Below are 25998 nucleotides of genomic sequence, written 5' to 3'. Positions count from 1 at the left end.
TACGCAAAACAAAAAAAAAAAAAACAAACCTCCCCAAAGGAAGAAAAAGCCTATCCCAAAACCATGAAGTATGTGGTATGGTAGTGGTGTTCTCTGTGGTTCTTACTGAAATCTTAAGAATTGACTCAATTTTTCCCACTGTAATTCAGTACCTTCTTCTTGAAGTGATTGAACTCTTCACAGAAACACTTCAAAATCTACAGGCTGAAAGCTTGGAACTGGATTTAAGAATCTTGTCTGTCAATGTAGAGCTCTGCCAGAAGACCACATTGTAGAGCATTGTTTTATTAAGTATTATTTGCTCATAAATAAACAGTAGCACAGATGTAGTACTTATGTAATGGATCCATTTCCTTATGCTAAGTTTATGTATTCCTAAAGGCATAAGTGTGCTGTTTATCAAAATAAGCCTTGTGCTTACATAAACATCAATATGTTACTAAGTTAAGTCCTCCTATGTCTTCCTGTTGCAACCACCTGAAGGTGCCCTGCACTTCAGATAAGAACTGTTTATTATGAACTATGGTTTCTACTTCTGTAGCATCAATTGTGGTCCTGTGGGGAAGGCTCAGTTTGGAACTTAAGCAACCTTGGTGTCCAGTGAAGGATATTGAGAATGTCCACTTTGTGAAATTATGCCAGTTGCTCTTTTGAAGTAAATTGACATTTTTGAGCATTGACAAACAAGCCAGGTTAGAATTTACAATTTTAATTTTTACATGTCATTTAACAAAGTGTTACTTGTATCAGACTTTTTCTTTCCCTGAATGATGTCAAGAGAAGAGCATAAACATGTAAAAAAAAAAAAAAGCCATCATGACTCTGCCAAGAAAAACCCTTTTAAAATGGAAACTAAATGTTAATAGTTCAAATGGAAACTAAATGTTAATAGCCAGTGTAAAGTCAACTATTAGCAGCTATTGGCTTGTAATAGATTCAAGTTACCATCCCTCAGAACAGTGCATTTTGTTTGAGGTAGGTAGAAGGTCCTCCTTCTTAAGTGTAGTGGAGATGAGTTATTTTCAGAGCAATGAAAGTTCTTTTGAAAGAGAGATTCTTCTTTGTTATCTCTGGTGGAAGATTTGAACCATTAATATCTGCTAAGTATATTTACAGCATATATTTTTATTATATTCTACATAACATAAACAGAGAACTTTATAACCTGAATTTTCCTACTGGGATTCAGTAGCTTTATTGATCAGACAAGGCAGGATGAAAAAATCATGGAGAAACATTGAGTACCAGAAGTAATGCGCTTGCTCCCAGTTACAGTGTTCATATAGAAAACTGAAGCTGGTGATAAAACTGTTTTTGAATCTTTTATGTATTTTTAGTTGTTTTTAACTCTTTGTCTTTGCTCACATATTGACTTTTTTTTTCTTCCCTAGTACAAGCTGCTGTTGGAGGTGAATAGCTTTAAAATTATCAGCTTACAGAGCAGCTGGATGACAGGAATTTGGGGAGAAACAGAGATCAGATTAGACCAAATTAGATTAAGAGATAGTTTATAAAGTTTGATAATTATGTTGTCTTCATGAGGGAAAAAAAGGAAGGAAAAAAACCCTTCAGATTTTTATGTAGAGAGCTGATTAAAGAGCTTTCCTGAAGCACTTTATCATGTCTGTCTTGGTGTACCTTCCCCTGCAGCACTGTTTGATGATGATGTGCTGGACAAGATAGGGAGTAGGATAGTATCTATATTGTTGAGTATTTTTGTTTTAATTTAGTATTTTAGAATGCCACAGGGGCATGTCTCAAAACCAGACACTGCTGAAAAATACAAGTGAGTTTAAAGAGCTCTGAACTGGTTTATGGAAAAGTACACTTAAGAAACACTGCTTTGTCTGGATGCTGGGGGAGAGAGAAGAAAACCAAGAAAGAAGTCTAATGTTTTTGAACCCTTGAACTAATGGGAGATGACACAGGGCAACATAGCTAACATGACTGAATTAATACATAGTAAAGCTCTTCCTTAGGTAACCCTGAATAAGCAGTTCCTAATCTTAAAATATTGATACTGAATATTGTCACACAACTTAGCATAGCTTTTATTGGAGAATGCAAACACACTCTTAAGTACTGAGAAATAATAATTGATAATTATGTCTTAATCATAATGAAGAAAAATGTTATTTGTTATAATGATAATATTTAGATGGCACCAAAATGTACTAATTTACATACCCTTTGAGAGGTAAAATTAGATTTCATTTACTGTAAAGTAAAACATAAAAGAGATGGTAATTGAAACAAACTTTATGTTCATTTAATGGACATGTATTGGTTTTTCTTACAAATGTTCTCAAACACTGAATTTTTAGTAAGATTTATTTACTGAAGTTTTATTGACAACCATGTGAAATTCCTTTAGTAGGAAAAAGGCAATTTTTGTTATAGTTGGTGAAAGTATTGAAGCATTAGTGGGGGAAAAAATCTTGTGTGTTAGAAATAAAAGCTTAAAATCCATTGGAATCAGTACCTGGTAATCAAATGTTTCCTACACTACTGCTGTAAAACTTTTGTCTAGCATTTCTGCTGTCGTTAGAGACAACAGCTTTTATGATATTGATGATGACAATAAAACTGTGGAATGATGCTAGTGAGTCTCCTAATTACTGCATTGTACTCCTCTCACTGTCTCTTTTGATGCTTGTGTCTGTGGAACAGTTTCTTGGCAAGTGCATCTTTTGCCATTGTTCTCAAAAGTAGCCCTTCAAATAACACCTGAGCAAATGAAGCATTCTGTTTTCTGAATATTCCACAGGATTTTTTCTATTTAACATTTGCTATGTATAACCAGTAATATAATTGAATATTTGTAAAATTTCATTACCTTAATGGCTGTGGTTATATTTTTGAAAAGTAATCTTTTAGAGAAGTTAAGTTAGAGGATTAGGTGACACAGCTTATTAATTTATTAATTCAATTAAAATTCTAAAAATTAGACTTAATGTGTAATTGTGGTAACGTTAGAAACAGTCTCCTTTTAGATCAGCAAGAGTCCTGTTGCATTGCAATGAATGCCAGTTTTGAGATTAAAACTGCTTAACTTTGCCTTCATTCCTAATCAGTGCATTCCTCAAATAGATTTATCCTTTACCTTAGTGGCCTTTTGCGCCTGCACTGGTTTTTAAAGCTAATGCTTGTGTTAAGCTTTCCCAAAGTTAGTCTCCATGGGGGTTAGTATATGACTGCATGGAAAGAGTATATTTTTCTGATTCTTGGCCATGGCACTACTGGAAAATTTTATGTTTAGATTTCAATCTGTTTTCTGTCCTCCCACTTCTGCATGAAAAAATACTTCTAAAAAGAAAGAGTGATTTCTGCCACTTCCCTCGTGGATGTCTGTGTCTTACAAACAGTACCTTGTAGCAGAATGATTGCTGCAGAATGTGGAAAGACTAAAGCTGAGACTGATAGCAGAATATGTCATCATAGGTGTGGTTGTATCATCAAGTCTAGATTAAAGTCTTTCCCAAAAACATACTGCAAGAATATGTTTAAAGCATCAAGGCATGGTGCTGTTGAGAACATAGTTGTGAATGTTTGAGATTCTGCCTCAATGTTGCATTGACCAAGTGACTGATGGTCTCAGGAAGTTTTCCATTCAGTTCTGGTGAATTTTCAGTGGCCTACCAAGGATCTTTACACCAATTTGCACAAAGTCCATGCAATATTCTTGCCTCTGAATCATCTCACTAACAGTCTCCTCAACTTACATCTGAATTCACCTTCCCCATAGTAGCAATTAGACATGTCCTTCTGCTTTTCTGGTCTGCCCAGCAGACCGAAGTCAATGTTTACTGCTTGAGTTCATCTTGAGTTCACCAACCAAATACCTGTCATTATTCCAGGTAAATATTGTCTTCCTCGGAGATAAGCTGCACAGCTGCTTCTAACACCTGGTTTAGTAATTCTTTGTCTTATAGAACTGCTGTTTGCCTCATAATTAACAGAATGGTCTGGAAAATACAGATATGCCATCTACATGAAAGAGAGGGCTTTTCAGAGATGACTAAACATCAATGAAGATAAAAACTAAAGCAACTGAAGAAAGGCTGAACGTGATGAAAGTCAAAGGTCATTCAACATCTCAAGACAATCACTAATGAGTTCTGGGTTGTTGGGGTCTGTTCCTCTTACATTTGTTTCCTTAACGTACAGCACTGAGTTGGCAGTTGTCTAGTGGTGGACACAAATACTTAAAGAATCAGAAATATTTACAGGCTTGAAATATATATGTGCATATTAAATATGTATATGTGTGTGTTTATATCTGTATGTATGTGTATATATATATATGTGTGTGTGTGTATATATATGCATCTAAATTTAATTAGATGTTAAAGCCAAATTTTGGAATAAAAGTTTTTTCTTTTTTCTAAAGTCAAACACCCTCACTTTTCAGAGAAATTCCCTTTGAAAGATTTAAGACAAACATTAAAAAGTGTCTAGATTTAATCTTTCTTTGACTGTTGACAAGAATATGTATCCAAGATCAATGCCAGAATAGTAGCAAATAGATATTAAAAAGAAAACAATATTTATTCTAAGAAATTGAAGCAATGTAAATTTTTGAGTATATAATGTTTTATTCTGCGTGAGATGCATACTGTGGGAAAGGGCTCTCGAGAGCCAGCAGTTCTGCTACTTCATTCACCACTTAATTACAGTAGATATTGGCACTGCCTGCATTTCTTAAACAGAGATGTTTGTTACAGCTTTTTCTTTCACAGCTGTGAATAATCATCATGGAGGAATTCATTGCTAAATAGCTTTAGCCCTTACACAAATTATAAAATGAAAAAGAATTTTCACAAACAGGTATATGAAATGAGAGTACTGGTGAAATTTCTTCAACAAAAGCTGGAAGAGGCTGCACAGGGTTGAGTCACCATGCATGGAGGTCTTTAAAAGATGTGTAAATGTGACACTTAGAGACATGGTTTTGCAGTGGACTTGACAGTCCTGGGCTTAGTTTGGACTTGATGACCTTAAAGATCTTTTCTAACCTAATGATTCTATGATTCTAAGGTGATGACCTCCAGAAATTGTATTTGCAATGTCAGCTTCATTCTCTTTATGGCTGAAGAAATGGAAGATCCCAAGTTTTGTTTTCATGGCTTTATTTGAAATCTGTTTCTCAAACATAGTAAGATTCCTATTGAGAGTGCATAGGAGGATAAAAAGCAATCAAATATGTATTGGGTGAAATGCTGTCCCAGTATTATCTGAAACAGACCTTTTTTGTGTGTGAGTATTTAATATATACTAACTTTCATCTTTGGATGTGAGGGGTATTTGGTTCTAGAGGTGGATTTTCATGACAAGACAGTTAATATATCGTTTTACAGGACTGGAGGTTATAGTGGCTGGTAGTCAGCTGTACACCTGGAGTATGGCTTCAACAGGCAATACACTTTTAAAAAGTGAAAATATATTTTTGTGATAATTTGTTTGCAATTCAAAGCTGTTAGCAATAGGAGTCTGATACTAGTCTGCATGGCCTTTCTTAGTCTCCCAAGAATGTAGCTATTTATAATAGGGAAATATATTCCTAGTACAATCAGTAAACCTAACTCTAACCTAAGAGCGTATTTGTCATTTGCTGTGTAACCTTGACTGTATTATTTCAAAGGTGAGGAAAGTTGTTATTGGTGCTGCAGATGTAAATATGTAAAATCAGCTGTGGTGCTCCTCCAGAAGCTGCTGGTGTCACAGAGTGGTTGAGGTTGACAGGGATCTCTCGGGATTGTGCAGTCCAAAGCCCTCGTTCAAGCAGGGTCAGCTAGAGAGTTGCCCAGGACTATGTCCTGACAGATTTTAAATATCTCCCAAAAAGAAGACTTTGCAACCCCTTTGGGGAACCTGATCCATTGTTGGATGCCCTCACAATAGACTGTTTTCCTGTATCCAGGTTGCATTTCATGTTTTCATTTATCCCTGTTGCCTCATCCTGTCAGTGGGCACTGTTGAGGAGAATTTGGTTCTCTCTTCTGCATTCCTTCTCATCAGGTGTTTATACCCATTGTACTGCAGGAGAGGCTAAAAGTGATGTGCCATGTAAGTAGGGCAATAGATTATATATCTTCCCTTCTTTTTTCACTGCTGTAAAGCGTGTCTTTAAAATGAACCTTTCCATGGTAGCATTTTTTGTAAAAGTGCCTTAACATCTGGAGTGGTTTCAGTGTAATAATATGGTAAAATGCATAAAATTTTAGCAGTAATATAAATGAGTTAATTGTAATTTTAATCAAAATGCTGATGTATTTGACTTCTTGTTGGCTAGCAAGAATATTGAATTTCTCAATGGACTGTATCTGCTTGTTAATATCAGTGTTTTGAAATTCAACAGCATTTCACTTGGAGTCTAGAGTCTGATTACTGCTACCCCTGGTAAAGGAGGTTGTTGATTTGTTAGTTTAACAAACATCTGCAGCTTCATTAAGTTGATTCCCTCTGTCAGATGCTAAATGGACTTCTGATTCACATTTATTTAGGTACAGACTGTTCAAAATAGTAAATGCTACTTGCAGGTACAATTTGTGTTATTCGCTTTAATCCTCAATTCCTCTGTGAACATATCCCAGTTTAATGGTGGTCTGCAGCAGCGTGGCTGGGAGCAGTTATATCCATTGCTGTGTTCTTCCTAGTGCTGCTTCCTGTCTTCCCACAAGAGCTTCATCCTTTCTGTGATGTTTCCATTGAAAATATCCAATAGAGTCTGGAGAGACACCACATTACTACTCTGAAACAGTGTAATCAATTCCATTTCAGCTGTTGAATTTAAAATAAAATGACCATTCTTTGAATGGAGCTCAGATTCGTTCCTTTTGTAAACCAGAAGGAAAACCAGGAAAAAACCCTAAGTTTTGTGTTATGTTGCAGTAAACTTTAAACAAAATATTTTGAAGATAAGTGAAGAGAGCGAAGTGCTTGCATTGCTGAATTGATGGCACCAATGTTGTCTTTTCATCCAGGTTGTTTAAAAACCTTATGAAGGATGAGTGGGGCTCAGAATCCATTCTTTTTACTGTGCTTGATAGAGTCTGAATCATGTCTTTTAACTCTGGAGAAAGTATTGTACCAAAATGTCTTCTGTGATTTCCCTGCATTCCTTCTAGCATAGAGTTTCACCTCCATTAAAATACAGCTCTTTTTCACTAGACAGAGTTGAATCTTCCTTGACAGTCAACAGCAATCATGAACTGGGCTGCTGTACCTGCAACAGTGAACATGTGCACCATGTGACACCATGTGTGATGCTTTGGAAATTCTGAACTCTTATGCATAAGTCCTCAGGCAACTACACCAAATTCTGATTTCAGGAAAACAAAGGAGGACATTCATTGAGTCATTGACTGGATTTCCTGAGTAATTTTCTGAACTAAGTGAATTACCAACATTTTTAATTTACTTCTTCAAGTAATAGATATAAATTTTGAGCTTGAGTAATTAGACTCAAAGTAAAATTAAAGAGTCTTGAAGGGCTAAAGCTGTGCCTTTTTGATAAACAAGTTACTGCACCAGAAAAGGGTAAATTAAATTTCACCAAATTTCTGCTCTTTAACCCTTCAGAGCTCTTCTGGGACTGAAACACAGCATAGTCTTTTGGACTATTTTATATTTTAATGAATTGGAGAGGTCAGAGCATGTGTTCTGCATTGCTGTGGAATGAGCAATCAAATGGTTGTGTCCAGAATTTACACCATGTTATCCACTTAGTCTGCCTAAATAGTAGGAGAGATTTTAGCTTGAACAATCCGTCTCTTTTCCCTGTATTCATCCTGAACTGATGGCCTTTGTGTTCATTTTGTAAAAGCAGAAGAGATCACATCCCTACAAAAAGTGTTGAAGTAATTCCACCTTAGGAAAAAAAAAAGACATTTCAGAACTATTGCAAAATGTGTTTAAAGGCTGTGGAATCACTTGCATGTGCATTTGTCACCTGCAAGTAATGGGTCATCCCCTGGGCAATACCCAGTCATGGGGATACTGGAGGAGAAGAAAACAGCACTTTGGAAGATGCTGATGCAGAGTAGAAAATAAAAATACAATGGAAGTTTGTTTTCTCTCAATGTATGGTTGCTCCTGCTCATCCCGAGGAACCAGGCTTCTCAAAAACCTGTTGAGGAGTGGAACACCATGGAAAGAGAGATTATGAATAGGCTGCCTTTGGTATCTTTTAGATTTGCTGTTTTCAAGCACTAATTCTGGCAATTCTTTCTTCTCTTCCCTCATCTCTGAACCTTTTTAAAATGGAGCTCAACTGTCAAATGAGAAGAGAAGCAGTTGAGAGCACTTCATTTTTCATCTAACTTCTTCTCTCCTCAGACTTACATCTCAGAAACGTCAGCACTGGTCAGGCAGAAAGGCAGCAATGAAAATGAAGACAGCTTGGATAGTTTTGCTGCTCTTACCCTGGCAGACTGCATGATTTTCTGGAAAATCAGTTTACTGTTGCCATTTTCCCCTTACATAAAACAGTAGGGAATAATTTAACAGGAGATGTTGATTGCTTTCAAATTTTCTGATGAAAAGTGCTACATAAGAGCTAGACACTGTATCATTTCATGAATACTACTGAATCTGTAATAATTTTTCTTCCTCTGTCGTTTTGGAATGCAGAGGAAAATTGCCTGGTTTCCTCGTTTCTCATTTCTTTCCCCAGCGCTCAGGACCCCAGGCCACTGATGTTAAGCAGGAGATACTTTTCATAGATCAGATTAAGGATTGGTGAGGTAACAGAGCCTCATGCAAGCATCCCACTGTGCTCTTGAAACTGGAATTTCATTCCTGGTAGTGATCTTTATAGCCTTACATTACCTTAAAAGTATTTTTATATATATTTGGAAATAAGAGGGGTAATATTAATACTAAATTCTCACTAACATATAATGCTCAATATGTGGCTAAATGGTATTTAACATAATAAAGATTCTTCTAAATAGTTGTTGTGTCATTCTCCTGAGATGTTTTATAAACTCTTAGAGGAAGAGATATAATTGTTCACAAATATTTCACCAAGCTTGTGTTAAGCCAGTTAAAATTGCCTTGGAGAGTAGAGTTGCACTAAAAAGAGGGAGGAGAGGTGGAAAAAAGAAACCCCAAAACAGGGTCCTGCTCAGTCTAGAATTTCAGGCAAGAGAGGAAAAGGTCTAGTTATCCAGAGCCAGCTGCATTGTTAAAAGTTCATACTATCACTTTGACATTTAGAGTAGGACTCTGTGTCTTTGTAAATTCCTCTTCGTATTACCAGTGTAGGTCTCTGAGCTCAGACCGTTTCACAAACCATAACATTTTTGAGTGAGTGATTGATCTGTATTATGTGTCCTAGCCATCAGAAGAATCTTGGGATGTTGCTTGTATAAACTGTAATACAATCTGATCCTGGGCATTTAGTTACAGACTTTCATAGACCTATTGGCGATACTCAGTCCTCCTGGATTTGGGAATAAGGCTTATCTGATACCTTAAAAAAAAAAAAAGGGGGGGTGGGGTGAGGGTTGTTGTTAAAAAAAAAAAAAGAGCCCCTCATTTTCTCTGTACCCCCCCTTAAATAACTCAACACATCTGGTAACACTGTAGGATCATTGTCCTTTCAGTTCCTTCAAAGCTCATATTGCTACAATATTTCTTCGGTGTCTAGTTTCCTAAAGGGCAATGTGATTTTTTTTTTTTCAGGCTGTTTTTGTAGGTCTTGCAAATTAACCCATATGCATTGCAAGAAAAAACATGACTTTTAATCAGCACCATTTCTAAAGTTAGCGCTTGCTGTGTGTATATGAATATGTATATGAACCAATGTTTAAAAAAAAGAAAACACAACCTTTCTGCTAGTACTCAAAACTAGCATACAAATGTGGTTTTATTATCAAATAAAGCATGCCTAAATGTTAGAATATCTTTCCGTTAGGGTTTTATCATTTGACTTCTTGTCTTCAGTTACAAGAATGATAAAAATTGAAACTAAATCTTTTAATTCAATAAGAACTACATTGAATTTTAGGAAGCAAAAAGAGGAATCAGATATAGACTCATATGCATAGGAAATTAAACATGCAAGAAATTAAAACTTTGTGAGCAACCAGAGGTAGCCTTAAGGTGTGCTTATTTGAAATGCCTGCATTTAATTTTACAATAAATCTGAGTATTTTGTTCCAATTAAGACAGTTCATGTGCACAACTTCAAATTTTACAGTAGTTCCAGGGAGACTGTGGACGACTTGTTTTACATTCTGGATCAAGTTCAGATTTTTAGGCTTCGCTTGAATAAAATAAAAAGCCTGAACCCTGAAGATAATACAGATTGATAAATCTGATTTAAACATTCCCGTGTTGCAGACTTTCAGTGTATGTGGTACAGCTGAGCCTCAGGCCATGCACTAAATACATCCACAGTGCATTCCCATGGCACCTGAATACCAAATGATCACGTTTGAAAGGTTACCTTTCTATGGATTCTGACTTTTCTGTATTAGCCACGAAGATTAGAATTTTAACAGCTCCCAAGGAGAGATATTGTGAAGTATTTACTTGGCAGGAAAAAAACAAAACAAAACAAAGCCCAGATGAGGTACTGTCTCATATTCATGAACTGGGATTTATTAGTTCTGTGAACGTCCTTGTGAGAATACACTCTATAGTTCACACTGTAGGAAAAACAAGTCTTGTTTTTCATTTATATTAACTTAAAACTTTGATAGAAGAGTTACTGTAGTAGAGGTTTTAGCAGAGACATATCACAGAATATATCTCAGTAAATCCTGAAGTCTTTCACAATTAGCTTTCTTCGTGGTTTATCTCTCTGGAAATCTGGCAGTAGCTTTGTAAGTCAATTTGGTGATAATTAAAGATGTAAGGCTTTTTCTCCTTTTCTTTTACAGGTTGTGGAACTCATTTCAAGTGCTATTGGTGACTTAGTTCAAGGGATATATTATGAAAACTCAAAATCATCTGAGGTAAGAATTTCACTAGATTTATGTACCCTAGGCATTTGGTGATATTAATGTGTGACTACTGTAAATACGATGACTTTCTCACCTGTATAAAAGGAGGGAGAAGGCACAAGAGTTGTTAGTCCTGGTGGGTTTCAACAGGAGCATCATTATGACACCTGTAAGCTCTGATAGAAGTTTCTAGAAATGCTCAAGGAGGAACTATTTTGTTTTTGTGAGTGCTTAATAGAATACTGTCGTGTGTCATTACCAGGAACTCTAGGCACATCTTACTACAGGATTTCCAAATGCTTCCACAGGTTCCTAGCCAAGGTTCTGTTAGAGGTATTCATTACAATGTTGTCTACATCATTAATATTTTCATGTCAAACCTGTTGTTTCCAAGCCCAAAGAGGTTTACAGAATGCTTCTTCCTGAATTTATGACATGTCCTTTCTTCTGAATTTTGTCCTGGAGTGGTAGGAGTGTGTAGCCCTGTGTTCTTCTGTGACAGCGTTCACAGGAGTTCTTGGATGAGGCAAGAGACAAGAATGTTGACTCTATGTTCAGAAGGCTTGATTTATTATTTTATGATATATATATATTACATTATAACTATACTAAAAAGAAATAGAAGGAAAGGTTTCGTCTCTCAGAAGGCTAGCTCAGAAGAGAATAGAGAAGAATGATAACAAAGGCAGCTGGCTCGGACAGAGAGTCCAAGCTTTCTGGTCTGTGGTTGGCCATTAATTGTAAACATTCAAAATGGCCCAATCACAGACACACCTGATGCATTCCATAGCAGCAGATAACCATTGTTTACATTTTGTTTCTGAGGCCTCAGCTTCTCAGAAGAGAGAAAATCCTAAGAAAATATTTTCACAAAAAGATGTCTGCAACATTCTTCTCCATCAGAAGTCACTGTGCACATATTTTCTGAAGTCAGCATGGGCCAAGATAATAGCTGCCAGCATTTCACAACAAATAATCTTGTATTTCATCAAAGGCAATTGCAGATATTCTGTGTTATTGTTCAGCAGGCACAGTAATAAAAATTGGTCAAATCAGATGTAGGTATTTTTATCTTTACTAGACTATTTAAGGGAATTTCTAGAGACCATTCTTGAGTAGGCTTACATGTTAGAGCAAAGAGTTTTTTCATTTTCATTTCTTCATTTGCTTTCAAACTAGAGATTTTTTTAATTTTTTCATTTTATGGCATGTCTTAACACATGCAATAAAATCAGTGATTTAAAGTTGCCATGACCTCTACAGGTTTTATCATAGCAAGTTTTCAGTCACTGATGAGCACTGTGTATATGTGAGTATCGATCTTGAAGCCCACTGAGGTAGATAGATTCACTTCTAGTGGTGTTGTCTCATGTGCCTTGGAGACTTCAATCTTATGGTTCAGCAGGTGTTGTGCACTGAAATTACAGCTCTGGTTTACTATTGCTGTGTTGTCATATGTAACAAAATTGATACCATGGTGAAATGCTGTTCTCATGGACTGCTGCTACAGCAGATGCCTGCCCTGATGCCTCTGCACCAAGCAAACCACAGTGGGCAGGTGGAGAGTGCCACTGGACAGCAGCTCTGTGTTCTGGAGGGTGCTGCTCTCCTGGACACTCTCTGTCTCTCCTGCTCTGCAGCAGCAAAGCCATGTCACTAAAACGAGCTTTGCTGAGGTATAGCCATCATTTTGACTGAAGCTAGGGAAGAGAATGATCACACTGCCATGCTGAGTGAGAGCCTCCAGCAGGACAGCAGTAATGGCACACTCAGGAGCTGCCCACAGACAGCCTCTGGGATGCATGGAAAGGATGGCATGCCTGGCATGTCCTTTGGCACCTCTCAGGAGTGGATCCTGGGGGGAGTCATGGCAGGAGGGCAGCATTGGGAACTTGGTGGTGCTTCTGCACCTGCTGTGTTTAACCTGTGTATAAACTGACCTCAGCCTTCAGTGTTGCTCTCAAGGACCATGCTCAGGGTTATATTGTTGTAGTGCGTTCTTATATTTTGTAATACTTTGAAGTAGTTTGTTTTGTATTCCCATATTTTTCCCAAATGGTTTATCCCAGACTGTACCCCCCCCCTTTTCTTTTACTTGTGTTATCCCTTTCCCAGGATGAGATCTCCAAAACCCCCGCCCTGGCTCTCGGTCAGTCACTCAGTATCCCAGCCCCCTATCCAGAAGTTTCGGTCCAAGTTGTCGAGTGATTAGCCAGAGGCCAAGGGTCAGCCCCCCAAGTCCTGCCCCATACGCTGTTTTGTATGTCTGTCCCCCCAGCACCCATCCCCCAGAGATACCCATTGGTCAGTAGGATTTTATCTATGTTAGTTTCCTCCCCCCTTTAAATGTGAGCTCCAGACATCCCCCGGGGCTCTCGGCAGGAAGCCCCTGAGGTATCGGAGCTCCGGAGCTCCTTCGGGACTCCTTAATAAAAACCTTGGAATATCCCCTGCTGGGACTCGGCCCCTTTCTCTTCCACCGATGTCTCTGTCGTCTCTGCTGCAGCAAAGGCAACCAGCCTGAGTGCCCTCAGCACCCTCGGGGCACAGAGAGTGTCTCCCCGCAGTCGGCCTTGTTGGGGCTGCATCCCCCATTCTCTGCCGACCCGGGTAAGGCCCAGGGACTTGAGAGGCCTGCAGAGAGACTGAGACATTATATGTTAAAATAGATGACATCTTTGAGATTTTTGCCAAGAATAGTTGAAATGTTGTTTTCCATATTCCAGCAGGTTTCTAAATACAAGTAGATTGCAGGTATATTTAAAAAACACTCATCTACTTCTGCTTTCTCATGTGTAGAGGTAAAGCTCTACAGGTTCATCTCAGCAATGAAACTGCATTTTCTTGAAACCATGGCCCCTCTGTAAGTGAGAAATGTTGTGGACTCATTTGAGTTCCTTCCACTGCAGAAGATCTTTATCTTTTCTTTCTTAATCATTCTTTTTCTATTTTCTGTTGCCTTACTGAAGTCCTCCACATGTGTGGATTGCAAGGGGAAGTGGGAGATAAGCTAAGCGCAGCTGCATGACATTTACCCTGCCCTGGCCCAGTTACAAATAGCAAAGACTTATTTTGTTTCAGTGACTATTTCTGTCTAAGGAGAGTTGCAAGTACACTGTACCCTTCCTAAGGGGAACCCAGTTAACTCAAAACACTATTAGTGTGGTGGTGTAATAGAGACACTTACATGACAGTGCCTGAAGTTCAGCCTTTATAATGGGTAGTGTGTGGCTTCTGATGAGACCTACAGCAAGTTGTGGCATCTGCTTTAATTTTTTCTATCTAGTTCTCTGAGAAATTTAGTTCTATGTTGTGCTGAGACATATCCCTGCTGCTCTCCTCGCCCTGTTCTGCTGAGGCAGTGTCCCATTCATGTTCTGAACATTTCTTTAGCAAAGACTGGCAAATAGACTTGTTCAGTTGTTGGTCTGTCTTATTATTTCTGTCCTTTGTGCATCTTCCCTCCTTCCCTAATTGCAATTTGATTGAAACAAAATTATGAACTGCATTTCCCAGAGGTAAGACAAATGCTTTAATCTGCTCCACAACTAAATCTCAAATGTCAAACTTATTTTTCTTTTTAGGAATAGAGCAGAGGGATGCTAGTAGTAGTATTTTCATTGCTGGGAATTTCCTAAATTTGGAAAAGCAGAAGGATGTCTTCTCACCTTGTTTTTTTTTTTTTTTCCCTGAGGCAAGAAAACTGTACTTCATATGTTAAATGTCCTTAATGCAATTGTTTTAAAGTTCTTTAGTACCATAAAATAAACTAACTTAGCACCAAGTTGTTTTGAACTTTGCTGAATGTCTACCTGAACGGTAGACAAAAATATCTCCGCAAAGTTAATCTTTCTTTTCTGAGACCCTAAGTTCATGTTAGTTCATGTTTGCAAAAAAAAAAAAAGTTTCAGTCTTCTTCATTTGGATAACCCAGTAGGAAAGTTCAAAGAATTATTTGACCTTACAAGACCTGGTTTACTCCTGAATACATATAATGGATATAATTATTTGACAGCTCCATTACCACTGTTTTTCCTCTGCACAGCCACGTGCAATCCTACAGCTGTCCCATTTTAGTACATTCTGTTTGATCATGCTTCATTTTTTCTGAATAGGTAAATCATTAGATCTGTGTGAAACCAGGAAAGAAAAAGCAAATATTTAACTTTTTATGGTTATTTGAAGTGACAATACAAACTACGAAGTGTAGGCTTTGACACAGCCTGAAGGTTAAGGCTTGTCACTCATGTTCAAAGTAACAAACAGCTGCTGTGGTTTAAGATATTGCATTAACAGTATTAAGCTCATATGTTGGACTATAACCTGGAGCTGAAAGGGATGATATGATAAACTATTGCAGTTTTCTGCAATATCCCCTCTCAGCCCAAAATTCTGCAAGTGAAGGACATTCTTCCCAGTTCCCATTTGCCTTCTCTAAATCTGGGTCTAATTTGGGAGTAAAAATTTTGCCTTAGTGAGTGCAAAGTTGAAAATTGTCTAGTCTGGCCTTCAGTTGTGATTGTGGTTATCTATTTTTAACAAAAAAAACCCCATTGCTCTGAGTCTCTGTTTCCAACTTTGAGGAGGCTGAAGGTTTCTAAAATGTTTGCTAACTTAGAGAATACTGTCATATCTATAAACCCCCTCTGTTTTAATATTCCAGATCATTTAACAAATACCTAAGGGGGGTTACTTTAATATTCCTGTCGATTCACATGACAGGTGTAAGAGATACAAGGAAGCTCAAGGTCAAACAGCAGAATCAAGAGAGGGACTTCAGTGTGTTGGCTCTTGTGCTTAACCTTCCAGAATGCTCTTGTAATCTTAAAGCATGAGGGACTTTATGGGGAAATAACTTGGTTGGGTTTTGGGGATTTTTTTCTTGTCATCAGAATATGTAGCTGTGATAAATGTGCATTAGCAAAGCTCATTATAGTGTCAACATGGGGCTATTATCTTAGACAGGACCATTCCCAACATGTTCCACTGATGGCCAGAAGAGCTGTTAGGAATTTTTGATGCAATTTTGTGAAAGTTGTGCATAACTAATATGTAAAACAAGTTTAAAAAACAAAGGCCTCAGTAGCAAGTAGTCATTGTATCAAACAGTGAATTAACAGGTATTTATTTTTAGACCACAGTAGGATTTTTAATGAAAATTAGTTTATTTTCTGGAAAAGGATGGGCTAAATGCAGTGAGCTGTGCACTTCTTCGATGTTTGGTCCCTGGCCCTGCTTTGAGGAGTAATGTTTTGGAATACTGCACATGTCCATTAACTGACTGCTATGAGTCTGTACTCTAACTAATGGATTTGTTTATTATTTTACTATAGGAAGTAAATCAAATGTATTTTGAGTTATGTAAACCACCTTTTAGCAGGGCAGCAGAGCCAGAGCTTTCACTTTTTTTAAACAAATGTTTTTGTTGCAAGACTAAAGAAAAGCATAAAATATGGAATTTGAGCAAAGAGCATCTGTGAAAAGAATAGGAAAATGTGTTTGGGGGAAAAAGAGCATAGCTAGAAGAAGGCCAATGTTATTTATTTACTGCTTTTGTTCTTTTAAATACTAAGTTTTTCCAGGGAGATGTAAAAGTAACAGATGTGAAGAGATATTTATCTTTATGATAAGTTTATAAACTTTTCTTTGAAAACCAGGTGTTGTTGTTTTTACAGTGTCATGATAAAAGTAGTCAGTAGCTTGCTTTATTGACCCATTTGCAGACACCCTTGTTCCTCCAAAGGCAGTGAAGACAGGTATTAATAGACCAATAAAACATGCCCTGTCATGTTCAGCAAGCATGAATACATCTGCTGAAAGCTCATGTGAACCATGTGTGAAATGTTTTACAGGGTCTTGCTGCTGGTAGAGTGATTCATGGTTGCACTGGATTTTATTTATGCAAAATAGAAGTTCTTGAACTACCTAATTTTAAACTTTGAATATGCAATGTAAAATTATTTCTATGTGTTTCTGTGGACTATTTGCCCATTGAGAACTGAATTAATGTTTGATATAAATGATTCAGACGTTTGGATCATTTTGTGCAGCAGCAGATGGTTAAGAAAGAGCTGCCATGGTATGGAAATAAATGATGGGCTGTGTTACAAACTATAGCTGAAGTTTAAAGTCTCCAACTTCTGCTCCTTCTTGGTTTTGCAAATGGGTTTGTGCACTTTTAAGACATGTTTTTCATTCATATTTCTGTAGTACGTTTTCAGCTGAGCCTCATATAAAAGTCTTCTTTGGTGAGATAAATCAAACTGTGCTATTTAAAGTGTTGCTTTTGTACTGGGGATCCTTGATGATGTCACTGAGAGCTGCCCTTCTTGTTGGTTATGATCACATATTTTATTCCCAGTTTAATTTTCTAGAAGTTTTTTGTTTCCTGATGTGATTGTTTTAAACAGTTTAAATCATGGAAGTAGTTTAATGGAATAGATTCTCAACTAGACAATTTCTAACAAAGCAGTATCTGACCTTGCCAATAGAAAAATGGGAGCGCCCTCAGCTGTTCTTCATTTCCCATTGGAAGTGATGATCGACAGAGCTGTATTTGGATATCTTCCCTGTGCACTCATGCTGGCATTGTGCAAACTGTCTCTGGAGATGGCTGTTTTCTTCCAGTGATGGTGGGGGGTTCAGCTCTTCATCCACCACTTCCTGCCCCCTGTCAGCATCAGGGGGTGCTTGTGATCTGCACCCATTTCTTGGTGACAGAATTTATGAATGAGGTCAGTCCACAGGTATTTGTTAATCAAAGGTCTGACCACTGTGAACTACAACTTCATTTGACTTTAGAGAGGTTTTTATAAGAAAGTCTTAGGAGTCTTCTGGGCCAGCTAATGTCCACTTCTATACCCACTGCTGACAAAACAAAACAAAGCTTACAAAGCAGTGAAAATTTCTCTAGAAATAGTAAGAGCTGTTGTGATATCAGATTTTACAGCCTTTGCAATCTAGAAGTAGTTTGGGTTTTCCCTTGATGTTTTTAAAATAGTGTTTAGATGTTGTCCTACATAGCCTTGTAAGAATGTGGTGTGGTTGGCAGACACTTTATGTATAACATGAGAGTTAAGCTTGGGAAAAAATGTCATTGTTGGAAAGTTTTGCTGAAAAAAGGATGTGTCTGCCTCTGTCTTAAGCAGCAAAAGCTTTAGGGGTCTGTGGCCATAAGAAGTTCTTTAATTAAAATCAGCTATATTCAGGCATGCAAGTTCATATACTAACGCACATCCATATGGATATAATACCTTTTTATGACTGGCTTGTTTCTATAGCCCAGAGATTTACAATACTTATATTTTTAAGATTTCAAATATGTGTTCAATTCTTGTGGGTTTTTTGAAGTTAGATGCTCATTTTAGGTGCTTGAAGCTTTTATGTAATGTTAATGTAGTGGACAGTAACTTTTTCTGCCATCTTTTTCAATCCTGTTAATGAAATTGAAACTTGTTTAGGAATATAATTTTGTAACAAATCATAGAATTAATTTTCTTGTATACATTGAGTTGCAATGACTGCTTAAGCTTATTCAGTTCCTTCAGTTGATATTGGATAATGTTTGCACTTCTCTTGCTGCTCAAAGGCTACAGAAAGCAATCATTTTCAATTTATGGGTCTTCTGAAATATTTTGTTAACTTCAAAATTGTTTCAGGATACCTTTCTTGAGTATTTTTTTCTTATTTGATGTAAAACAAACGATTATAAAAATCACTGCCAATTTTCAGTATCATCCAGCAAATTTTAGTAAGTACTGTTTTTTCACTGAGCAGATTGGTTGTTAAGGAAAAGATTGTGTTTCGTCTTCCAACAGCTCCTGATTTTAAATTTAAAATAAATTGACCTATATCTAAATGGAAAAAAAGAGACTTGATATATGGGAAACTACTTGAATTAAATGCTCATTTTGACATTTTGCCAGTCATGGGAATTTGCACATGCTCTGGGCTGAGTTAAAATATTAAAACAAAAATACAGAAACAGAGGAAAGTTTAGGCTTGACTTTGTAAGTTGTCATATGCATAATAGCAAACATGTGGTTTCACTGTTCTTCACTTTCCTTGTATAACTTAATAGTATGTCTGAAAGCAAAGGCATTTCGATACAGCTCTGTGTTACTTGGCATTGCAGAATTCTCCTACTTTTTCCATTAGTCTCAAATTATCCTCTCCCTTGTAACACAGCACTTCTGGGTGATATCCATAAGGGAGGAAAATTAGAGCTGAACGGATGGATTCTATTTCATTTGTTACTGATTTCATGACAGATAATACCTTGCTAGAAAACTATAGGGTCACACAGAATTACTTCTTGCTCATTTCTAAGTAATTTAATTGACATCACTTTGAGGGAAAAGGTTTGTTGTATATGAGGGGTTTTTATATTACTTTGTTAGAGAATATCTTTTGGCTTAGTGTATATTACAGATTCAGCTGAACTGAGAAATTACAAAATTTGAAACATTTTTATGCTTTAATTTTTTTTTTCTGTAGCTTCTCATTACTGATTTTATTTTTCTAAGCAAAACAGCTGTGATCTTTTCTGGTTTTGGGGTTTTCCCCCCCCTTCTTAGAGAGTACCTAAAGGCATGACAGTATGTGAGACAGATTAAAGTAGTGTCTAGCTTTGAAGACATGAGTGAATTAGTAGCATATTAACACCTTATGGGTCAAAGGAATGGCAACTGAATTTGGATTTTGGGAGAAAGTATTTGATTTGTGTTAATTAAAACACTGTGGAAAGTTATCCAAATAAATATGTTGGATACTAAAGATTTTGAGACAGGCTGAGTGAGCATCTTTGACCTTACAGTCAAGGTGGTAAAGTTCAGTAGAGGCATAACTGACATGCCTCTATCAGCCTCTGAGGAAGTTAATTAATCCACGACACTTCTAAATTGCAACTTTATTTATTTTTTAATACTTTCAGTTGCTCCTCACCCTTAATATGGAAGCAGGAGAGGTACAAGTCCTCTCTCACAGCCCTTCATTTTTTCAGTGCAGTCTATAAGAATTTTCAACACATGTTACAATTAGTTTTTTTCCTGACTACAAAGGAAAAATTGTAGGGATTTCTCAAGTTTGTTTGGGATTGTTTGTTCTTGGTAACTGGGAAGGGGCTGAAGTGCAGGTATACTCTGGTGGGGGGGAAGCGTTGCTTTTTGGTTTTGTTTTGGAGTTTTGATTGTGAGGGTTTTTTCTCCCCAGTCCCTCATGAGGGCTATAGCTCACTGTTAATGTTCAGTGTGATGATACAGTAATTTAAAAAAAAAAGATTTATATTGAATCTGTTGACAGCTCCACATATTTTGCATTGCCTTTTTGAGAGGAAAATGGAAAAGGTTTTTGTTTGAAACTGCCAATATATTTATTCTGATACTTTCCTCTATTCATCCCTAAAAGAATTTATTTGGCACCATGGCACCCAAAGTTTGGTTTGTTTTGTTTTGTTATGTACTACACAGTACTCACCCATGCCACACCATTAACTTCTGTGAGCTGACACGTGCAGTTTTGGTGTTTTCATGTTAGCCTTTGTTTCATTTTCAGGAGAACTGCCTCACAGATGACATTGGCATATCTAGGTGGAAGGAGCAGGTTTTCCTCAGGCACAGTGCCTTGCTGGCCAAGAGCTGCCAGGCTGCAATGGAGCTAGCAAAGCACAGCGCTGAGATCCAGGACATGGCATTCCAGTATGGGAAGCATATGTCTATGACTCATAAGGTACACCTTTTCCTTTTGTTCTGGGAGCTTAAATACAGAAAGAAAGGCTTGTAAGATGTGTTGCTTGTGAGCTCTGTCGTATACTGCGTGACTTACGCTGTAGATTTTAGCCAGCAGGTGAGTGTTGAGAAATTTGACTGCTGTATGGAGTGAGATGTTTGCAGAAACTGTTGGTATGAACAGAGCTTGTGAACTACCAAAATCACACAGCAGCAGCTTAAAACTTCACCTTTTCTGCTCCTTCATTACTCCTAAACTCACTGTCCCATTAACAGAAGTTGCAGGAGGAAACATGTAATAGAATATGTTGAATTGGAAGAGATCCACAAGGATCATTGAGTCCAGCTCCAGCCCTGCACAGGACCATCCCCAAGAGTCACCATGTGCCTGAGAGCATTGTCCAAACACTTTTGAACTCTCTCAGGCCTGGTGCTGTGACAAGTTCCCTGGGGAGCCTATTCCAGTACCAAACCACTCCCTGGGTGATATTTTCTAATATCCAGCCTAAGCCTCCCCTGACACAACTTCAGACAATTCCCTCGGGTCCTGTCACTGGTCACCACAGAGAAGGGATCAATGTTTGCTGCTCCTCTTCTCCTCACAAGGATGTTGACAACTGCAATGAGGTTTCTTCTCAGTCTCCTCCAGGCTGAACAGACCAAGTGACCTCAGCCACTCATCATACAGCTTCCCCTCAAGGCCCTTCATTGTCTTTGTAGCCTCGTTTGGACACTCTGATAGTTTAATGCCTTTTTTATATTGTGGTACCCAAAACTGCACACAGGACACGAGATGAGGCCACCCCAGTGCAGAGCAGAGTGGGACAATCCCCTCCCTTGCCCAGCTGGCCATGCTGAGCCTGATGCCCCCAGGACACCACTGGCCCTTCTGGCTGCCAGGGCACTGCTGACTCATGTTCCACTTGTCATCAGCCAGGATCTCCAGGACCCTTTCCACAGCACTGCTTCCCACCCTCTCATTGCCCAATCTGTACATAATGTGTTGGGTCTTGGCTGCCACCATGCAGAGATTTGTGCTGTGAGGCTCAATTGAGCATGCAGCAGCATGGACTGAGCCATATCCCCTCTGAATAACCTGCTGTGGAGGGAAATTCCATAGAAGGCAGCTAGAAGATAAGGAGGGAGGTCACCGTATCTGGACAGGACCATCCTACACCTCTACAGCAGTAGGACTACCTGGACAAGGTCTCTGACCTCCACCAGAAGACATTGAGTCTGCAGCTAGAGTTAGTCCACAGGAAAACACAGATCTGCTTTTGCTGTATTGCATCATTTGTGAGGTTAGATGTAGCTTGAGACAGGCAGACAGACCTCCCATCTGCTTCAGCTGAGTTGATTTATGCAGTTTCTAGTTCCTACAGAAGAAGGAAGTGGTTTTATAAAGCACAATTTTACTGCCACAGGAATGCCACTATATGCTATTACTAGGTACAATTCCACCAGTAAATTACTTCAAGTGCACTTATATCCTTAATATTTTGTATATGCTGTAATATTAATATATTCACCATTGACACATAGTTGTGTATTAAGGATTGCATAATTTTCATAGAAAGCTCCTAGCTATGTAGCATTTGCTTTGTCAGAAGGAAGGTCATACTGTGTCTGCTTCCTCAGGTACTCAAAAGTAGAATGTAGTACTCTGCACAGATTAAAACCTGATCTTCTTCCCACCAAAGACTGGATCATTCTCTCCTTTATATTTTTTCTTGCCACTCCACAGTCTCCTACCTGGCTGTGTCCCATGGCTTGCCCAGCTCTGCAAGCTGTCCTTTATCTGTGTCTTTGCAGACTCTCTTGCTTCTCTTTACCACATCTTTCCACCACTGCAAGGCTTTCAACATCTTTCTATTCCCTCCCCCAAACTTGAAAAAGTGCAACCAGAGTACAAGTGTCAAAGTAGGAAGTGGTGAGTAGGTGTAGAACCAGGATGTGCACCTCAGTTTGAGAAGTGGGTGGATACGTATAGACTGTTCCTGGGAACTGAATGTGTGTGTGTTCTTCTTTTCCAGCTACATTCGGACCTGCAACCATTTGTTAAAGAAACTTCTAGTGACACCATGGCCTTCAGTTTGAATTCTGCTCCTGCAATCCTTCATCAGGAATTCCGTGGAAGGGAGGCATGGCTTAAACAGATTAGAGAGGTAAAATAAAGCACGGTTTAGAATTTCCTGGTTTTACCATTTGTTTATATCCTCCTATCTGTACTTTCAATCTGCACAGGAACTTAGAAATTAAAAAGAGGTTTCCCTATGCTCTGCAGTGCCTAATAACTCTCTCATCCACACTTTAAGCGAGGGGAAATGTAGGGACCTGACAGTCAAGCTCTGTCAGACTTTTGTATATCAGTGTAAAAGGCAGATTCATTTGTGTGGAGCATATGTGCGTTCCTCTGCACTGCTTGTACAGTCCCGGGTCTTAGTAAAGCTACTTTTACTGGCAGCTTAAAGCAGAGAACTTCAACCATCACTGTGGTTGAAAGGTAGGCACGTATTTCCTTCTGCCAAAATTATGCTGGAGTAGTAATTTTCAATGGAAGGGGAAAGATCTTTGGGGCTTGGCTTTCTGACCGTCACAAAATAGATTTGAGATCTAGCTGTCTGATACTCTTGTTCTTAATTCTCTTATTTACCTATTTTTTTCCTCTAATTTTTACATGAGGAAGACAATAAGAATAAAATAACTACGTGGTAATTGTCATGTACTGCAGCAGGATTCAAGTCCATGAATAGCTCCCTGGATGTTGCTGAAGCACAAATAGATAACTGTAGAAGACAGCAAGAAGGGAGAGGGGGAGGAGGAAGAACCAAAATGGCCAAAATTAAGCATTCTGTTGAGTTCCTGCATCAGTTGGACGTGTTTTGTCTGTCTAAACAACAGTGATGACTGCCGTTTGGAAATTCATGCTTGTTGTTATACACTTTGTTAGAAAGGCTGCTGCCTTCAATAAGAAGCTGTCTCTGTGCAAGCAAATTCATTCAAGATGTGCTTGCTGATGGCTCCCTTCTCTGCTGGTTTGAAAGCAAGGATCAGGTGCAGGATGTGGAATATAAACCTCTGCCTAGTTCTGTGTTCTAACTTGTCTTCACATATTGCAAGCAAGAGGCATGGTCTCTTCAGCCTCTTCAGATTTTGGGAGGTGTATGCAGAATCTACTGTCCTACAGTGGTATAGAGTGGAGGGATCTTAAAATGCAGAAATCTTATTGTCACTTTGAAATTAGGGACTAGCAGTTCATAAAGCATGATGAGGATTTTTGGAACTCAACAGTCACAACACAAGGCTCATATGTGAGTGGAATGTAAATGGATTTGGGTTATTGCAGTTGGAGAATAATGGCATTTCCACAGCACAGTGTATAAAAGCTTTGAAACAATTTCCCATCTGCAGAATCTAGAGGAGGTTGCAGGACTCCAGGAGTGCCGTCTGTCTGCTTACTAAATTTCCGTACCAAAAATGGGCATTATGGAAACAATGAAGCAGTTCTGTGTGAAAAGGGTGGGGGTGCCAAGTGACATGCACTATGCAAAAGTATTTGCTATCTACTAGTACTGCTATACTTCATACATTTATTTATTATACACATACTTTATACATGGTATTTACTATGCTTCCACTACTACCAACTACAATATGGAGCACCTAGTCCAGGAGCCTTTCTTGACTTGTGCTGGTTTAGAGAGGAAAGTTATCTTTGATTAACTACATGCTCTTTGAGATATCACCCACAGTCACTTTCACTATGTGACATTCAGTGTAGGCCAAGCTCTCAAACCAGGGACTTCCTTACGTTGCCAGTGCTCATAAGGGTGCACTCCTAAGCCACCCTCTCATGCAATGTCATTTGTATGGTTTTAATAGGTAAAGCACACACAGTGCACTCAGGCTCTGTCACAAGCTTAACCAGTTGAGCAAGTCTGATGTAAAAGGTTAAAAAAACATCTGTGTGTCTGAGATGAGGGTCAGAAAAAGTTAGAGAGCCAAAGTACTACTGTGAGGATAAAAAAGGAAAAAAAGCAACGGTGCTGTTGTAGTAAAGAAGGCTTAGGAGACTGTGTGAGGTTGCTGCCTGGAGGAGCACAACAGCCATTGACTTGAATGCTTGACAGGAGCAGATCATGAGAAAATATTTTTGCTGTTGGTAATGAGAATAAGCACAGGAGGAGGCACACTGAGCACACCTTTCCTGCTGTTGCTGCAGCTGAAAAGCATCTTCCTCAAACACCTTGTCAGATTCTCGGCTGCAGTGTGAATCTGCATGTAGGCAATCACTTGTTAAGGAACATGTTTCTGGTGTTCTAATATAAAATATAACTACTACATATATTTTGAAGCAGCTGTAAGATCCAATCAGGTGAATAAAAATTGACAAATCAAAGAAGATGGGAATATACAAATAAGGAAGCAGTAATTGGCAGTGGTTTTGCTACTCCCAAATGCTATCAGGCTGTTGTCTTAACATGTATTCCAGAAAAGCTGGCTCCTGAGAAGACTAAAGAGAGAAGCAAAGGGGTTTTGTGGATCAATCCCCTTTATCCTTCAGAAGAATCAGTTCTGTTATCTACTGTTCTCCTTCATGTTCAGTTTGTTTAGTCTCTCATCAGTTCTTTTCTCTATTTTATATTTCCTCCTTTACAAAGATTAATTCATTTTTTAAAGTCTGGGCCAGCTTGGCAACATCTCTTTGAAGCTATGCTTGCCACACAGTGTTCCTCTTCAGGGCAGGTCTCAGCTCTTCTCATTCATTATCCCAGTTGGGCTGATCTCTGAAGTCCCCACAGAGGACATGGAGAGGCAGTGGTCCTAATCTACATCTTTTTAGGAGACACATTGCAGAAGAATTGAGGTTTGGGGTCTTCCCTTGAGGAAGCTAGAGAGAAAGAAACAGATTTTTTTTCCCTCAATGAATCTGGAAAGAGAAGAGCTGGTGTTAGATGAAGTGATAATGGCACATCCAGATCAGATCTCAGGGAAGGGTTTTCAGGTTGGTTAAGTGCTAATGATCTGGTTCTGTCAGAGCACCAGTGAGAAAGACATCTACATCATTCTGTGACAAAAATCAGAAAGTTGGACAGCATATTTGCTTGCATCTGGGCAAGAAGAAATTTTAAATTTGTTTGTATTTCTTTCTGAATGTATTAGGAGTTACAGGTTGTATTTATCTGTCACTTACTCAAAAGGGGATGCTGATACTTAAATCAAAAGCCCTTCCAGCCTGGTCACAGCTCTGAAAGGGTCCAACAACCCTTTTGGGGGCCTCATGCAAGACAGTGTAGATATACAGAGAGTTCTCTTTTTTA

At 38.4% G+C, this 25998-nt stretch overlaps 1 protein-coding gene across 1 annotated transcript in view; it reads left to right on the top strand.

The window, feature by feature from the left end:
- Window positions 1–25998, top strand: part of PDSS2 (decaprenyl diphosphate synthase subunit 2) — a 112189-nt gene that overhangs the window by 73620 nt on the left and 12571 nt on the right. Inside the window, exons 4-6 of the mRNA XM_054630122.2 lie at window positions 10890–10964; window positions 20505–20678; window positions 22711–22842. Of these exons, the coding sequence (XP_054486097.2) occupies window positions 10890–10964; window positions 20505–20678; window positions 22711–22842 (381 nt within the window). The remainder of the gene's footprint in view (window positions 1–10889; window positions 10965–20504; window positions 20679–22710; window positions 22843–25998) is intronic.

The sequence above is a fragment of the Agelaius phoeniceus genome, chromosome 3, assembly GCF_051311805.1.
Source record: "Agelaius phoeniceus isolate bAgePho1 chromosome 3, bAgePho1.hap1, whole genome shotgun sequence".
Taxonomy (NCBI): Eukaryota; Metazoa; Chordata; class Aves; order Passeriformes; family Icteridae; genus Agelaius; species Agelaius phoeniceus.
Note: the sequence above shows the minus strand (reverse complement) of the source record. Positions and strands in the feature narration are given on the sequence as shown.